The 17205-nt window shown below is 39.0% G+C and overlaps 1 protein-coding gene across 1 annotated transcript in view; it reads right to left on the bottom strand.

Annotated features, from left to right (window-relative positions):
* lrp1bb (low density lipoprotein receptor-related protein 1Bb) overlaps positions 1 to 17205 on the bottom strand; it is a 251548-nt gene that overhangs the window by 68394 nt on the left and 165949 nt on the right. Inside the window, exons 33-43 of the mRNA XM_040148223.1 lie at positions 13540 to 13680; positions 13306 to 13431; positions 12946 to 13077; positions 9062 to 9196; positions 8586 to 8715; positions 7900 to 8026; positions 7586 to 7737; positions 7053 to 7177; positions 6449 to 6820; positions 3247 to 3436; positions 774 to 978 (exon numbers count right to left, since the gene is read on the bottom strand). Of these exons, the coding sequence (XP_040004157.1) occupies positions 774 to 978; positions 3247 to 3436; positions 6449 to 6820; positions 7053 to 7177; positions 7586 to 7737; positions 7900 to 8026; positions 8586 to 8715; positions 9062 to 9196; positions 12946 to 13077; positions 13306 to 13431; positions 13540 to 13680 (1835 nt within the window). The remainder of the gene's footprint in view (positions 1 to 773; positions 979 to 3246; positions 3437 to 6448; positions 6821 to 7052; positions 7178 to 7585; positions 7738 to 7899; positions 8027 to 8585; positions 8716 to 9061; positions 9197 to 12945; positions 13078 to 13305; positions 13432 to 13539; positions 13681 to 17205) is intronic.

Raw genomic sequence — 17205 nt, 5'->3', positions numbered from 1 at the left:
GGGGACCCAAAGGTGAAGACTTTTTGAGACTTGTGACCCAGCGCAGCAGACATATGGGTAACTAATTGAAATAGGCCAAGGTGTTGAGCTGCAGAGGTCATGTCAAGCAAAAACTGAAATCCATAGCAAAAAGGAACATCTTGCACTGTAATCCTTTGCACACATGGGATACAGAGAATATATATCCAGTTGGGATGTCATACATTATGCATGCAACTTTTCATGGACAAAATGAGAACTCCCCTGACTGAGCCTCTTTACTTTAGCATGGAATGACTTCTGTGATTAACGAAGCCATCTGTACCCTCAGAGAGGAAATATCAGAAAGAACATCAAAAACTGTTTCATATCCTGTTTGCTCTACAGAGGATCATGTTCCAGGAGCTCAACAGGGATACAAGATTAAATGGGAGACAGAAAAACAGTTTCATTTTGGGCGAAAAGTGTAGATCAGTTTAACATTCTATACTTGAATATGTGCTCTGATTCTGAGATGTTTTGTAATGAAACATCTCCATCATTCAGAGACAAAGGCGGAAAATGGATTCTACCTTGTGAGTCACTGGGTCTCCTCAATAAAAGCATTCCTTAATCCATGGGAATTTAAAAGGGTACAAAAATGTGGAACTTTGATTTAAAGAGTGTCCATACCTTGTATAACTTATGAATAATAAAAAGATAATATTTTTTACAGAGAGATAAGGAACCCATTGCTTAAGACTGGGCAATCATAATTAATATCTTTTGCTTAGGGCCATTATTTTCATACTCACGTATCTGCTGGAACCATCATAGTCACATCTCTCAATCTTGCCAAGGCTTCCATCTGAGAAGTAGAGCTTCTCTGCCTTGTGGTCAATAGTCAATCCATTGGGTGTCAGAATGTCCGAACTGATGATAATCCTCATGTTCTTGCCCGCTAAGGTGGATCTCATGATGCTGGGCCTCTGCTCATTCCAGTTGGTCCAAAACATCAGGCTAAGATATGTAATGGACAAACCAAACAAAACATCAAATTACTAGTGAGTAGAGTACAGTATTTTCCTTTATTTTTTTAGCAACAGCAAGTGGCTTCATCTTCATGTGTAGATGTCAACTGCGAAATACAGTATGTGGAGCTTTTTATAAAAACCACTATTCTAATATGTCAGCCAGAGAACTCTCTACCATGTAGGCAACACACAAACTAATAAATAGGAAAATCTTTCCTCCCTTAATTAAATTGCTGGAGGTTTACACAGTGTTGGCAGTTATCAACTGTCATCCCATAGCTCCCAGGACCTCCATGGCCTGTCATCGGCTTCCCCTTTATGCCCTGAAGGTGCTCATCAGTGATAAAGTGTAGCTCAGTTTCAATTTGATAAAACAGATTAGTACACAGGTTGTGCGATAGAGGTCATTTATTCATATTCTTCTCTGTGGGGACTCAGGAGAGTATGAAAACAGATAATAGCGGCTGAGTAAATAAATGAGAAATCTATATCTTGGTTTACATATATGGCTTTTTCAAGATGGATGGTGCACATTTTAAATCCACAGCTACAGTATGTAGAAAAATCACAGAAAAAAAAAAAAAAAGCCGAGTATGTTTTCAAATCTTTTAATTTTTTTTTCCAGCTCCTGGGTTCTCACTTCATACGGTAATGAAGTCATGGAAATCCACTCTAGTGTGATAATAAGGATTCTGGTCAGAAGTCACAACCAGTGACTGCTAATTAATCACTTGAGTTTGAATTCTAATTATCAGACAGTGTTTCTGGAGTGGTATGGATATGGTGCCAAAATGCCAACCAAGTCTATAGTCTGAGGTCAAGAAATTAATTTCGTTAGTACAACAGCAGAAGCAAGATACTCACTCTTTTCAGAATGCTCACAGTAACATAATCTGAGCTAGAATTAACAAGAATACTGATTTGCTATTTTTTGAAGAACAAAAAAGACCAAAGCTTTTTTTTTTAAAAACTGGCACACAAATTAAACAGTTAAATCAGGTATTCAAAAAAGCTATGAGTTCATTTTAGAACAGATGGCACCTGACATCTGAAGTGTAAAAAAGCACATTAAAAACACAACCTACTTCAAGATATCTCAGATTATAGCTCCAGACAACATAATGCAACAAAATCTTAGCACTGAATGGATCCTAGCTAAAGATTTGCCAAAATGATTGTTGAAAACCAAAATTACTGTATCACATGATTCCTAACTGTCTTGTAATGCAAAAAACAACTTTCCATCCGAATCCAGGTTTTTTCCTCTTATTTCCACAAGCAAAACCTACTGCAAGCCATTAGAATAATAACATGTACAGCAAATGCTACAGGGGCTTTAAATAGTTATTCAAATGTTACATACATATGTGCACATGCATAGGAATAAAAAAAATGGTTATTTTAAAGTTTACTGATTTTTCTATTATATTATCCATTATTATGTAGTAGAAAGAAGGCTAAAAACCCTTAATACCCTTAATTGATGTTTCTTTACTCCGATCCAGAGGGAGACTATTCCATTTCTTTTCATCTGCATTTTTGTTTACAGTGAGCAGTAGACAGCACATCGATTTGAGAGCTCTAGCTGGGACGTATCTTGGCAGCATATCAACAATACAGTCAATGAACAGATTTATAGAGGAGCACAAAGATCTTAAAATCTCTCCTAAAACTAATAGGAGGCCAGTGCACAGATTTTAAAACAGCAGTAATGTGAGTTTTTTTCTTTTCTAGTTAAAACTTTGGCAGTGACCGTCCGTATTAAGTGCAATTTATTTAAGGAATTTATGGGAAAATCTGAGAGAAACGCATTTCAGTAGTCAAGCCTCCCTGTATAAAAAAGGTATTAACAAGCTTCTCTGCATCCTAGGGAGGGAGAAATGGCCTGACTTTGTAACGTCCTTTAAATACATAATGCTGTTATGGTGTGATGTATTCTCCCGGACCATAAAATAAAATAAACACAGCCTTAGCTAGTTCAATCTAACACAAAACAAGATAATGAGGATCAAAAACTATATAGCATATTGTGTCATCAGCACAGCAAAGAAAAACCATTCTCTGCGTGGGGACGGTGACCTCTGGGGATAATAAAACTGAGTGTAGCCGAACACATATGAACCTATAAATGGAAAAGTTGAGTCACAATGTCGAAGGCTGGTGACTAGGTCCAGACATTTTTGGATTAACTGACACAATAATATGGGAAAAGAGTGAGAGAGAGTGTGTTTAGAGACTTAAAAGAGCTACTGACTTTTGACACTCATCCAGGGCCAAGACATGTGGGTGGTCTTCCTCCGAAAGTGTGACCACAGCCTGCCTGCTAAAGGCACCGACTCGTTTGTAGTCCACAGTTTGCCTGGTGATGGTGGAGGTAGTGGAACTGGTCCAGTACAAGGTGTCCCAGGCCCGGTGGTAGGCCAGGCCCTCCACTGAACCCACATCTAAAAGAACAGACACATAGGACAACTGCTCAAGTTGCAACCATGTAATCTAATTTAGAGACTGAAGAAGAAGCCTGAAGGACACTCATTTTTAAAGCTCTGCTTGGCAAGAACTTAATGTGGAAAACACATCTGTCTTATTAGTCTACACGGCAATTTATGTCTGTGACCATGTGCATCCCATCTGTGGTGGTTTAAGTGAAAAAGGTGATGGAACCTACACACATGAAGAATAATCTCATTGAAGAGTAAGTGACCAACTGAAGGTTGAGAGTAAAATAGTAGGAGTAAAAAGTGTTCATGTAGTTTATTGATATCCTATAGTGTGTCCCAAATGTAAAACTTTCTGTTTTCTGCTACTGACATCTGGAGCCAATAAACTGCAGAATTTAGAGCAGATTTAGGTAAAAATACTGACTTTGCTCTACACAGATGGCAGGCTCCAATTGTGTTAGAATTGGGATTATGTTGAATACACTGGACAGGTATTTGTTGATGCAACAATCACTCAATGAATGTATGTTTTCACTGCAAACCAATTTCCTAAACACAGCATATGAAAAAGCCTTTGCAGCCTCCCAGGTTGGTGCAAGAATGTGACTGACAGGAAGTGAACCTCCAGAGAGAGAAACAGCGATCACAGACAGAAAAGCTGGCCACATTCATAGTTTATCATTCGCTTTAGATTTGTTTTACTCTGCTTTCATAAATGACCTGTTGAATATGGCCTCCACTGTTTCAATATTACACAAGTCAATCTGAAGAAGGAATGTTAGAACAAAACAAAATTTAATATGCAGTAATACAGCGTTGTTGAGTTGTCATGTACTCGTACATGAATATGACTACTCTTCCCCATGGACTACTGTAGCACATCTGTGGAAGCTTATGACTTGGTACTGTTTCCATTGTGTTCTAGAAAAGGGAGTTGAAAGCATTTTGTGGGAAAAAAAAAAAAAAAAAAAAAGTACATCCCACAGCAGTGGAAAATGTTGACACCATGCAAAAAGCAGTAGAAAATGTCAAACCAGTACAAACAATAAAAAAATTATGATAAAATAAAAATGTTGCTCCTGATTGCAAAAGAAACTCAAAAAAGTCAAAAGTTTATTTCCTACCCTGATACAGACTTGATATACATGTAGAGACACACTTACAAAGGCCAAATAATTGCCTTCTTCTCTTCTCAGTTCAATAAAATACCAACATTAATAACATAATAACATAATTAGAAAACGTAAATAAATTTAACAATGCCTTAGTATTGAAATAACATCTGTGTCTACCATTTGGCAAATATTGTGAGCCTGATCTCTATTCTATAGCTCTGGAATTTTCTCACGCGCTTTCCTGTCAGTGTAGCCAATAACTAGTCTTAATAGTGAACATGTGGCCAATACACAGAACAGAATTTGGCTGTATCCCCTTGTCTGAAACTCATAAACCATACTCTAGAATACTTAAGACACTACCGGAGCCAGTCGATCACTAATTAATAGTTTGCAATAAAAGCCGTCTGGCAGCTTGGAGTTTCTCACAAATTATTGGCAGGGTGAGGGAGTAATTAATGGGGGACGTGGAGTTTAATTAGGGAAATATGGTTGATTAACATCTTGACCTTTCTTCAATGATGAGATGCAGGTAGAAACTTTTTGAGGAAAAGAGAAAACAGTCTTGCTCTTATGTACACTACAAGGTTTGATACTGCCTGAAGATGTTGATTCCATCAATTGTAGTATGGACCAGAAGGACATGCTGCTTTCACTCAACACAAAGTAAGCTAACTGGAAAGGATGGTCATGATATCCTACCACAGTTGTATTCAATGTAGCTGCAGACAAACAATTTGTTCTATATCCCTTAAATTGTAATTGTTTACACCCTTTTGATTTTACATTTCACAAGTGCTAAGGTGTGAAGGACACTTAAAAATCCCAACAGATGGTTCTGAATAATGCTTGTTCATTTCTAGATGATAAATAAAGTAAATAAGCAGAAAGCTCCCTCAGCAGGGGTGTGGGAGATGGGTCAGGGGGATGGGTGGGAGTGGATCAGTAACACTCTGCCAATCTACCAGTGTGAGGGGGGGGTGGGCAGGTGCTGAGCTCTGCTCCCAGTGGAAACTTCACAGTATGGCAGAGGCTGCTAGCTGAGCAGAACAGAGGCTTTTGCTTTTCATCTGAGTCCGGTCATGGATCTCAAGATAGGACTGACTGAGCTTCAGTGAAGAAATAGAGAGGGACTTGACCTATCATTTAGTCTGTCACAGTAAGTAACAATTTCAAACATACAGTAGGTATTATACTATACTGATTTAATAATAAATGGTCCTTTCACAGAAGTAATGGCAGAAAAAAATCGAGGAGTAGAAAAGGTAAAGGCTATTAATGCTATGTGAATATGGCATTCTAAAAGATGTTGTCCTATATATTAAACTGCAGTAACAATAACACCTTGTCTACACCATGTATGTAGCAGAAGCAGCACGTCAGCAGCAAAACAGCAGCAGTCGAGTCTGGGGTCAGTATCTACACTGGATCTGCTCAGCCTCAGTGCCACTACGCACTACAAGCAAGTCGGAAACAACGCAGTTACACGTAAGTCAGATGAAATCAGACTTGGAAGCATAAAAATCCACTTCAGGAAGCAGTTATGTGCTTAAAGTGCAAGTAAAAAGTAATTAAAACTGAAGCATATCTTTTCCATGAAATGCAAATGAGACGCATGACTGAAACATGACTGAAACAAGCCCAGTGTAGACAAGTTGTAACAAATGTTTATATATCTGTTACGCATTGTGGTAAAACATACTCAGGCCCAACAGGGGTACAATATGTGCCACTATATCACCATTAATACTGTAGCAAATGCTAAGCTCTTGAAATTGGCTTAAGAAGTGTATATAATTGTATGAGTGCAAGTGTATGTTTTTGGGAAAGTTGGCTGGCTTTTTAATTACATAACAACATACAAATAACGTAGAAACAGTGTAGGAGTATAGCATTCACTTACTTTCTGCGATAATAGATCTTCCTGTCCAGTCATCATTAATCATCTGGATATTTCCAAAATGGACGTCACTGAAAAAGATACGGTTGGTCCCAGCTGTCTTCTGACTATAGTCAAAGGCCAATGCTATGATATTCTTGAAAAATGCAGGATTTTCAAAAGGTTGGACAGGTGAGTTGAGGTCATTCTCATCAGAAAGATGGATGCTTTTCAGTATAGTCCTTTCAGAGTAGAGTAGATAACCTTCATAGCGCTCACAGGCAAAGCCATCTTCTGCCAAGCGTCCATGGGCGCAAGAGCAGGTCCGGCGACCACTGCCCAGGTGAAAGCAGAGCTGTTGGCAGCCTCCATTACTCCTGGCACAGGGGTTGGTGCCTTCAAAACCCAACACATGTTCAGTTACTGGTTTATCTCAGTTTCTGCCTCTATGCAATTGTACATGACTATACATAACCGATGAAAATCACATGTGCAGTGTAGCAGGCACGTATTTGCAAAGTGCACTTTATAAAAGCCTTTCAAAACTAAGTACAGGCATGACTGCAATAGTAAAAATAGTCACCATGTACAGTAAATCAATAAGACTGTAAAATTGAAACCTTGATACCTTTTTCTCTGCCTCTATTGAAGACTGCCACATCCTTCAAATTAACCCCGAGACCACTCCTCATGGTCACAGCCTCACTGGTGTCAGTCTTGAAGCCACGTCGGATTGAACCATTGGAGTGGGCCCTGAACAGCACCATAAGAGACGAAGGGTTCAAAATAAGTATTAGGTAATAGAGAAGAAAGCATACTGTATTCTGATTTTTTCATTGAGGCAGGGTACTGACAAAGTTAGACAGATATAAATACAGATAATTTCAGTTGGCAACTGAAACTGAATTCATGAAAGGAAATAAGGCGTCATTAAATTTAACTGTGTGCCTGATTTTACAGATGGTTGATGAATGATCTGCCCTTGCTGGTAAAACTGAATTGTGTCTGGAGTATTTACAAAAATAGGAAGAGACCCTTGCTATAGGGAACTGCTGTTCTTAGTATTTTCACGAGACCTGTAAAGGGAAGGGTTAATGTCAGGTTAGTACTTCAGGCTTTGCAGGCCAATGCACGTGTGCATTTAAGAAAATAATGAATTACCTGTCAGACCAGTAGATGTACGGCCCAAACACAGCCACTGAAAACAGGTCTACGTTGGCCACTGACAGTACAATCTCCCGGCCCTCACCTGTCTCAAGGTTGATCCTCTCGATCTTATCTGTGCGGGCGTCGCACCAGTATAATGTATTTTCCTGGAGGGTAATTTTAAAGTGCATATCACACACTGAACCAGTTAGGCATAGTCATATTTTAGCCACAAAAGAGTAAAATGAAGTAGGAGGATCAGTTTGTAGGAATGGAGTGGAGGTGGATGAGGTCGATGACTGTGTTTGTGCATCTGTGTGCAACTCTACCTCGTAGTCTATGGAAATTCCATTGGGCCACATGATGCCTGAGTTGACCAAGGTAACCTGGTCTGAACCATCCAGGCGGGAGCGGCCAATGCAGGGGTTCTGTCCCCACTCAGTCCAGAAGAGATACCTGGCAACAAACAAACATAGTGTGTACTCGAAAAAAATATAATAAAAAAAAAAACTCCAGTTTAGTTGGCCAATACTCATTTTACAAAAACAAATATTTTTGGGAATAATCCCTTTTAACAAATGCTTTTTCTAATGTTCCTTTAAATTTGGTTTGGTCAACAGTGTGACAAAGATTTCTACTGGGGCAGGATATTTTACAGTTGAACTTCACTATCTCAGATGAAGGTAAGGGGCCAAAAATACATAAACAAATACAGCCACTGTGTTTGCATTATTGCCAACACATTGAAACCAATATAATGTATATGTGATAAGCCAATATTGGTCAGTGTGTCCATTACCTGCTTGGTTTCACAATTTGACAAAGTGTATTTACTTACTATACGTCACTATATTTCTTAGAGTTCCTGCAGGTAAATGAATTAACCATGCCTTCTGTCTACAAAGAAAGCTTTTTGAAAGCATTGCAACACTGTTAATAGGGATGCTACTGATTACAGCAAATAGTGCGCTGATATAGTGAAAACAACACCATTAAAGACAAAGACATTTCCTACCCCTTCTGTGGATGTACGGCGATGGCCCTGGGCTGATCAAGACCTTCAGATATGACAACTGAGCGGTATGCACCATTCAGACGGGAAATTTCTATTAGGTTGAAACCATGGTCTGTCCAATACAGGTTTCCTGTGTAGAAAGAAGCAATAGTAAGGTGTGGAACTAAAGCAGAGGTTTATTGATCCTCAAGGGCACAAGATACATAAGAAGATCCCATCATGAACTTATACATATACGAAAACTAATTTTATACATACATTTGTGCTGTGAATGATTTCACAGTGTGGAGGGTACCCACCTTTCTCGCTTAGGCTTAATGTTTTTCTAAACAATCCAAAAAAATAACTAAATAAACAAAACACATTGCTTAATTCCGTAACTAGAGGCTGTGCACATAAAGTGAGAATTTTCAACAGTCAATACCAGCTTGATATCCTGCGGTGAAAAACTCCAGGTCCAGGAGAGTCATACTAACCAGCAATCCAGTCAACAGCAATGCCTTCCACCCGGCTGATGCCAGTAGTAATGATGTCCTCCCTCCAGGTCTGATCACGTTTCGCGCGGGATATTCTGTTCAGGCCCATGTCTGTCCAGTACACAGTATCATTTCCTTCAAAATACACAATACAGTTAATGACCAGAGAAAATGGGATGACGAATGCGGCTGCCACAAAAGTATTTATACCCTCAAACAAACCAGCTCGTGAAAGCACATTTTACTGCAGCTTGGCCCATTTCACCAAATATTGTAGGGGACTATTAAGGATGATGGCAAAAATACCCGCATAGTTCAACCACAAGAAACGCTGTTGTAGGCCAAATTTTACAGGGCCATATATAACTTCGTGCAAAACATGCTATTGGTAAAACTGTTGTGGACCCTTTTTGATTTTGCAGCCCCATTACATAAGCATTTCAAATAGTACGTAATTTATTTATGGTGCAGTCTTCAAGTGAATCTCTGTGCATCCTCTGTGCAGTTTGGTTCTGATTGTTAGGAGTTTGGGGGGCATTATATGTTTATTGGTACTTTCTTGTTCCTGCTGCCTTCTCACACTTAACACGTAGCTCACCTATGACAAAATACAGCTGCAGGGCTTTCATCTGTTCTGCTCTGGCAGCCTGGCTTCTATAATGACATGTAAATGTTATGCATGTGCTAGCCGCTGCCTCTTTTGGATGGGCTTAGTAATGCATTTGCATGTTCACCTGCACAAAATAACAAATAGGAGGACGATCAGCCATCTTGTTCTACACTTTGGCAATGTTTAATTTTGAAAATCTATTCGGCTTATTTTCTCTTTTCAAAAGCTGTGGCTACACATCAGGATTGCTATCGACCTTTGAAGTCATGCAGATTCCAAATCAGATTTCAGGCTCTCTTAATAGTTATTGGATAACAAATGATTCATCACACTTGTGTAATGAGCAACCCAACCTGCTCTTGTTCTCCTGAACTCTGACTTTATCTGAAAGGGAAAAGGTTTATATGGAAAGTTTTAGTCCATTAAAGTATAGTACTTAGATAAGTGATTATACAGTATATGCAATTACAGTGGGCTGATTTATAGTGACTACTGCAAATTTATGTCAGTTATCTAAATGAGCGTCCTTGCATTTGAGACATTTTGAATGCTTGCCTCCTAATTCGTCTTCTAAGGATCAGTTCACCCAAACTACAAGATTAAAAGTCTAACGCCATGCTAGCGGCTCTGTGAGGTTGTAACTACTATACATATGGAGGCACAGCGGCACTTTGAGCTAAATGCTCATGTCAGCATGCTAACATGCTCACAAAGACATGCTAACATGCTACTGTTAATTCGGTATAACGTTCACCATCTTAGTTTAACATGTTAGTGCGCTAACACTTCCTAATTAGCAATAAACAAAAAGTATAGCTGAGGCTTAGCAAAAAGATCCGTGTAGTTTCTGTAATGGAAGTAAAGTAAGTAAAGTGTTTGACAGACTGACAAATTTTGACCTGATGATGGTACTAGATGGGGAAGTGTGCCTAGTAAAGTAATTATGGTTCTTCCTGACGTGCATGAATGTCTTTACCAAATTTAATTGCAATCCATCCAGCAGTTGTTGATACACTGAAAACCACAAACTTCATGGTGGTGCCAAAGGAAAAATAAGGGGATCATCAAAGTTTATAGGATACATCCTCTGCACACCATAAATATCTATACATAATTTTGTCCTCATTCATCTAGTATATGTTGAGATATTTCATAGGATAAACCAAAAACTTTGACCTTCTGGTGGCATGAGAGCAATACTCAAGGGATCACCAAAGTCATTATGATTTCTCTAGGCACCATAGATTACCACTAGGATACAAATTCAATGATAATTCATCCAACAGCTGTTGAGATATTTCTGTCTGAACCAAAGTGGTGGAATGGCCAACATACCGGCCATGGCCAAAAACAAAATAACCTCTGACCCCTAGTGGCCATGCAATTACTTTTGGTTTTACCTTCTGGTGAGAGACCCCAATAGGTGAATAGAATTTCATTTGTGGCGGTCAATGCATTGAAAAACAATATTTGTAAAGTCAAAAACACTGTCTAAATGTAAACAATGTCACTATAATCCAAAGGCTTTGTTGTGGATAGTGTTCTGGTGTTGTTTTCTCCCTTCATTAGAAAATAGTCTGTAGACATTAGTTAGTTATTAATTAGCTCTGATCTCTGCCTCTGGCACAGTCAGTCGGTTAGGAATATTTACATTTCTACCCTGATTTTTTGTGAACCTACAGAGGAAACTCATACCATACACGTGGAATTACCCAAACATGGTGTTGCTTTTCTGTTTTTCTAAAAAGAATTGCTGCAAATCCTTAGTATATAATCCCTTGTGTATATGTAGTTTGTTTCTGTTGTGCATATGCAATTTCCTTTACACAGTGTTCATTATCATGCATCAGTGGCAACCTATTACATATATGGAACGCTACCAGCCTATAGTATATTCATAGCATATGTCGGTGTAATAAATCTATCATTTTTATCATAAGCAGGGACGTAACAAATGACAGCACAAGCTATTGGGTTCATGCTTTGCAATGCATGTTACGGTACCTTCATTTGATACAATATCTCGGGAATTGCTTTGTATTAGGATTTTTTCAGAGGCTTGTGAGGAAATAGTTTGATCTTATTCATACTGAGGGTCCTCTATAATTCCCCTATAATGTGAACTTACTCTTTCATCTACACTGCACGCCACAAGCCCACAGACCATTATTCTAAAGGTTACAGCCAAGTATAACAAAGACCCTTCCCTCGCCCTTATTGTTTTAAGATTGAGAATGAAAGAAAAGATTTGTATTTGAGTTACCCCCAACACTGGTAATGCTACAAGGATTTCGCTCCAAAACACTATACATGATCCATTTTTTTGGAATGGCGTACATGAAAATTTGATGATTTCAAACTGTTAGATCCTACACTGTATTTCATAATTTCCTACTTGAATGTGTACAGTAAAGTATGGCTAAAAAATTGAACTAAACAGTAGCAACTGTGTTAACAATTTTCTCTCCACTTGACATTTTAAAGCCCACTACAAAGCAGCTCGCCTGGAGGGGTTCCATGTCCCAGACACTTCAGGGGGCATGTGCAGTCTTGAACCTCATCATCTAGTTGAGGGATGGCGTTTCTAGTCACTGTAAAATTCTCTAATCATTATTATTGGTGTTTCATAAAAGAGTTCTAAGGCACATTATTAGTTAAATCATAGATTAAAAATACTAAGCCGAAATCTGATACAGTACATAAATTTCGTCTGCCATTACCACTGCTAAGAGGCAAGTTGGAAGTCTATGCCTTTCTAGTTCTGCATGAGCAGTTAATGTCCACAAGTAGATGTGTGGTTAGAGGACGAGGTACGTACATAATCTTTTAAAGAAAATGTCTTGTGAAAGTGTGATGACAAAGCCTTTCTTATAAGTAGAAATTTGAAACATTGCTGGATTATAAAGGCCACATTAAAAACTACATTAAATGGGTCAGCTTGAGATCCTAAAGAAAACAACAGCTTTAAAATAGAATTAAAAAAAGGGATTATTCCTGGAAAAAAGTTGTTTTTTCACAGTTACCAAGCCAAGTTTATCAACCTGCTTTGTTTTGCAGGTAAAACATTGACAATAGCCATTTAAATGCCTGCAAGATAACTTCACATTTCTTATCAAAAACACCAGGAACAACACGCAGTATGTACATTTTACCATATATAGGACAAAACAACTCTTCAAGCCTCAGTTGGTCTCCGGCTAATGTATCTACTTAAACCCGATAGCAACCACTGAATCAACAGTGAAAATCCCTCTGAGAGTTGCTGGTATCATACCTGCGTGGAAATCAACTCCCACAGCAAACAGTGTTCCTGTGATGGGCATGAGGGCTTCGCTGTTGTCATTTGGGTCAAGAGCGATTCCCCGGATTCCCTCATGGATGGAATACATCAGAAATGAGTCAACACCTAAAGAATGACAAATTAGCTATTATACCCTAAACAAAGGTATTAAAGCGTGGTAAATTATGAATGCCCTCTGACCAATGGATAGATTACTAACATACACTGAAACATAAATGCATTGCTTCACATTCAGAGTAATGGGTACAGAAAGTTATCAAAGATATCTATTTTAGTTAGAGTCATAGAAAATCCAATGTTGACAGCTGGAGAGTAAGTATTTGTGAAACTTACCTTCGCAAGACATGCGGTCACTACGCAAGTTGTAGCCAACAGTGCAGGAGCAGCTACGGGTGTTCTCAGAAGTGGGGAAACAGAGCTGTGAGCATCCTCCATTGTTTATCTGGCATGGGTTTCTTCCTGAATGTTGTGCAAAACCAGCAAAATGTAAACAGTAAGGTACCATATGTGTATGTGGGTAGTGTGTGTCTTTCTCTGTGTTTGTGCGTTATGTGTGAGCCTGCTTACCTTTCTGACCTTCTCTGTCATACACTTTCATATGAACCACCCCACTCGTCTTGTTTCTCAAAATCACAAGGTTCCGTCCGTCTCTCTTGGTAACCGTTCCCAGCTGTGCCGATTCCTCATCTGCCCACCAGAGTTTGCCACCTGCAACCATCAATGTCATTTTCTTACAAAATCTAGCTACACAAGCTGTTTTATACAAACTCCAATGCAAGAGCAAATTTCACTTTTTGTTTCAGGTGAACTGCAGCATTTCGTCATCTACACTGAGAAATATATGCGAAGCACGTTGTGATGCAAACAAGCCTTCAAAACACTATAGCACAATCAAATATCGCCCTTCATCACAAATTCCAAGTTCAAACGGAGTTCTTCAGCACGCACCCCGATCCACCAAGGCTGGCACTCTTACACTGTAAAGTCCCTAAATAATTGAAGCGTTCTCTGAGCTGATTTGAGATTAAAAAGTGTGATACCCTGCTCTGCCCACTTGCTGCTAATGATGTGTACATTTTGCAGGCATGAAACACTTACTTTTTGTTTGTCTAGGAAAGCCTCCATGCATTTCAACAGTCTGAGGGAGTTGCCAAAATTAAGTGAAATCAGCACAACTATTTCAATGCCATATCTAAAAATACCGTAGATAAGAGAAAATTTACATATGCATACATCTGCTTTCATACTGCATATTTATGACTACAGCATGAACAAATTCATAAGTTTTCCATTATGGATACTGAGCAGTATATTAAATGTCAATCTGACTTTGGTCCTGTTGGTTTTATAACATGCCAAACCTTTAGTAATCCTGAAGCAGCATCTCCTCATCTTTATTTTTTTTTACCTCATAGTTCATGAGATAAAATTCTGTCTTGTGTGGCTATGTGGGACAGTGAACCTCCAGGCTTCATGAGCATAAGGGATGAGTGTGCCTTTGTAAATAGGCACATCCACAATAGGCTCCTGACCCTGGTGCACCAAGCCATCACCACCACTCTGTCCTCCAACCCCAACCTCTGTCCTCAGCAGAAATCAGTGATGCACAGTCCAGGCACTTTGCCACAGTCTCTACAGATGTGATAGGAGCTCTCAGCTTTAAATTCCCACTGAAGTGCAAAGTGGAGAAGAATGAGGTGGCTCTTCTCGCCTCAAATAGACATTGTAAATAATCGTAGTCCTTTTAAATGGGTCAAAATTGCAAACCACTACACCAGGGAGGCATGGTTTAATATAGGCCACAAAGTGGAAAGACACATGCATTAATACATAGGTAAATAGGATCATTTTCCTAAATAAGTAAAAAAAAAAAAAGGTATTCTAAATCACGTTTTAGAAGCTAGGCAGCAGCAATCAGCAACCACACTGCTTTTTTTTTTTTTTTTTTTTTTTTTAAATGCAGTCTCTTACCTAAACAAGAAATTTCTAATGCATGATACTGAGCAGCATTGTTGCTGCACACAGCCTGGTGTAGCGTATTACTCACTTCAACTATATAGGCAACATAATGTAAATGGAAAAAAAAGTCTCATTTTGCAGTCAAGACAGTATGTCATGAAGAAATTGTTAATTATGAGATAATTTAGCTGCATATTTTTTATTTACAAATACAACCAGATCATATGCCCTTTAGGTTTCACACCATCACTCCTAGAAGGTAAGGCATACTTTTTGATTTAAAAAAAAAAAAAAAAAAAAACACACACACACACACAGAAACAATCCCACTTGCATTAATAGCTTCAGGCTAAATGGAACGTAAAACTTGTTTCCACAAATCAGACAAATTTCCATGAGTGAGAATGACAGTCTACATGCAGTTTACAAAACATTTGACCCTTGAGGGCATGCTGGCCTAGATTAGCTTTGCACCCTGTGTTAATTTGATGCCATGAGGACTGCTGGCTAGCTGTGATTGCTTGGTTGTGGCAAATCATATTCAATTTCCATCTCAACTGCTACTTGGATTCCAGGCAAGTCGGGACTGATGGATCACTCACACCTTCTAAATAGAAACCCTCACCTTTCCCTCAAGCCAATCCAATTATTACAGAGCCTTAGGAACTGAGTGGATCAACCTTGTGTCAGTAACAGTGCCTTCATTATACCTTTTCACAACCAGCATGAGCAATCAGTACGACAAGCACGCAAAATTAGAATGCCAAAAGGAAACACAAGTACCTCAGTGAGACAAAATGTCTGATGCCTGTCTGAAAACTGCATTCCATAGATGATCACTGCAGTATAATAACATTTGCAAAACCCTTTTTAGTGATCATGTGTCTATCTCCACCTCCTGCTCCGAGGAAGCTACAAATGTTGATAGAACTCAAGCTTTCCTTGATTATATATATATATATATGACACTGCTTTGGAGTACCCCTTAACCACTTCAAACACGACCAACTGATCAATCAAGCTCTACACAGACCAGAAGAGAGAGCTGAATCATTGTTTGATTAATGCTCATTAATGTTGATTGGTTAGAACACCACAGAGCGCTCAAAAGCTCCTAATACCCATGCTCACCTGATGATACCTTCCCTGTCGAAGCAGCTTTCACCTGTACTTTATCTGCAAATACATATTGTAATTCTAATACCAGTTATAATGCATATTTGTTCATATTCCATGGGGTATATAATCACAGTTTTCTGAGCAAGTGACATAGAGAAAACAGAGAGGAGATATAGAAAACTCTGTGGCAAAGAGAGTGAATGGTCAGCAAAGGCACTTAATTGCATTTTTCACCATGGAGACAAAACACACATCTGCAGAAGGGACATTATTCTGTAATGGGCATCAACAATAGTCTATTCACTTGCCAACAGCAAAAGAAGCTCAGGAGTGGAAAATGACCTGTCTGGCTGCTGTCCTGCTGTCTTCCACTATCCTCATTTTCAGCTGACCCAAGTATATGCTCAAAGGTTTGTAGTAAAGAAGGAAGGAATCTTTGTATGAGAAACTGAATGCCTGACAGACAACGAACAATGAGTGAACATTACACCAGTTGCTAATCTCAGGCTGAGAGGACATTTAAATGTGCTCCTGGCTCAGCAACAGCATTTACAGTACACATTAATGTTGTAGCGTTAAAGTGGTATAAATAGTTTGAAATATACTGTAAACATACAGTGAACTGTGCAGCCGAGCCACACAACCCTGTTCCAGCCAATCAGCAACATGGGGCGTTTGTGTTCGTGCACAGGAAGAGGGAAAGAAGTGGAGAGATGGGGGAATGGGAGGAGTGAGAGTGAGACAGTAAATCTGGCAAATGCTAACTGTGTCTGGTCCTAAATTACTTGCCCACTGACATTCAGCTTACTTTCTAGTTTGCTAAGATATGCTGTTGGTGTAATTTTAGCCATAGTAGCGAGAGAGTTGTGAATATCACTGTCTGGCTCTGGGAAACCATCATGTCCTCTCTGCCTGTTAGCTTTGCAGCAGTAACTGTAGAGACAGTTTGCCGTCTTGTTGCTCTATATCATCGTATTTGTCCATACAACGTGTTAAGGGTTTATAGTCAGAAAAGACCTATAAACACAGGTTTGATAGCACAGTGGAATTAGATCCTTTTGAAAAGCTATGTCAGGTGACTTTATCTTCCTTGTTAGCAAACCATTCTTCTGTCACCGTAGTTTTGGAAATACAATCTAAACCACTAACTCTCGA

This window comes from Xiphias gladius, chromosome 16 (assembly GCF_016859285.1).
Source record: "Xiphias gladius isolate SHS-SW01 ecotype Sanya breed wild chromosome 16, ASM1685928v1, whole genome shotgun sequence".
In the NCBI taxonomy this organism is placed as follows: domain Eukaryota; kingdom Metazoa; phylum Chordata; class Actinopteri; order Istiophoriformes; family Xiphiidae; genus Xiphias; species Xiphias gladius.
This window is presented reverse-complemented; position numbering and strand designations above follow the sequence as displayed.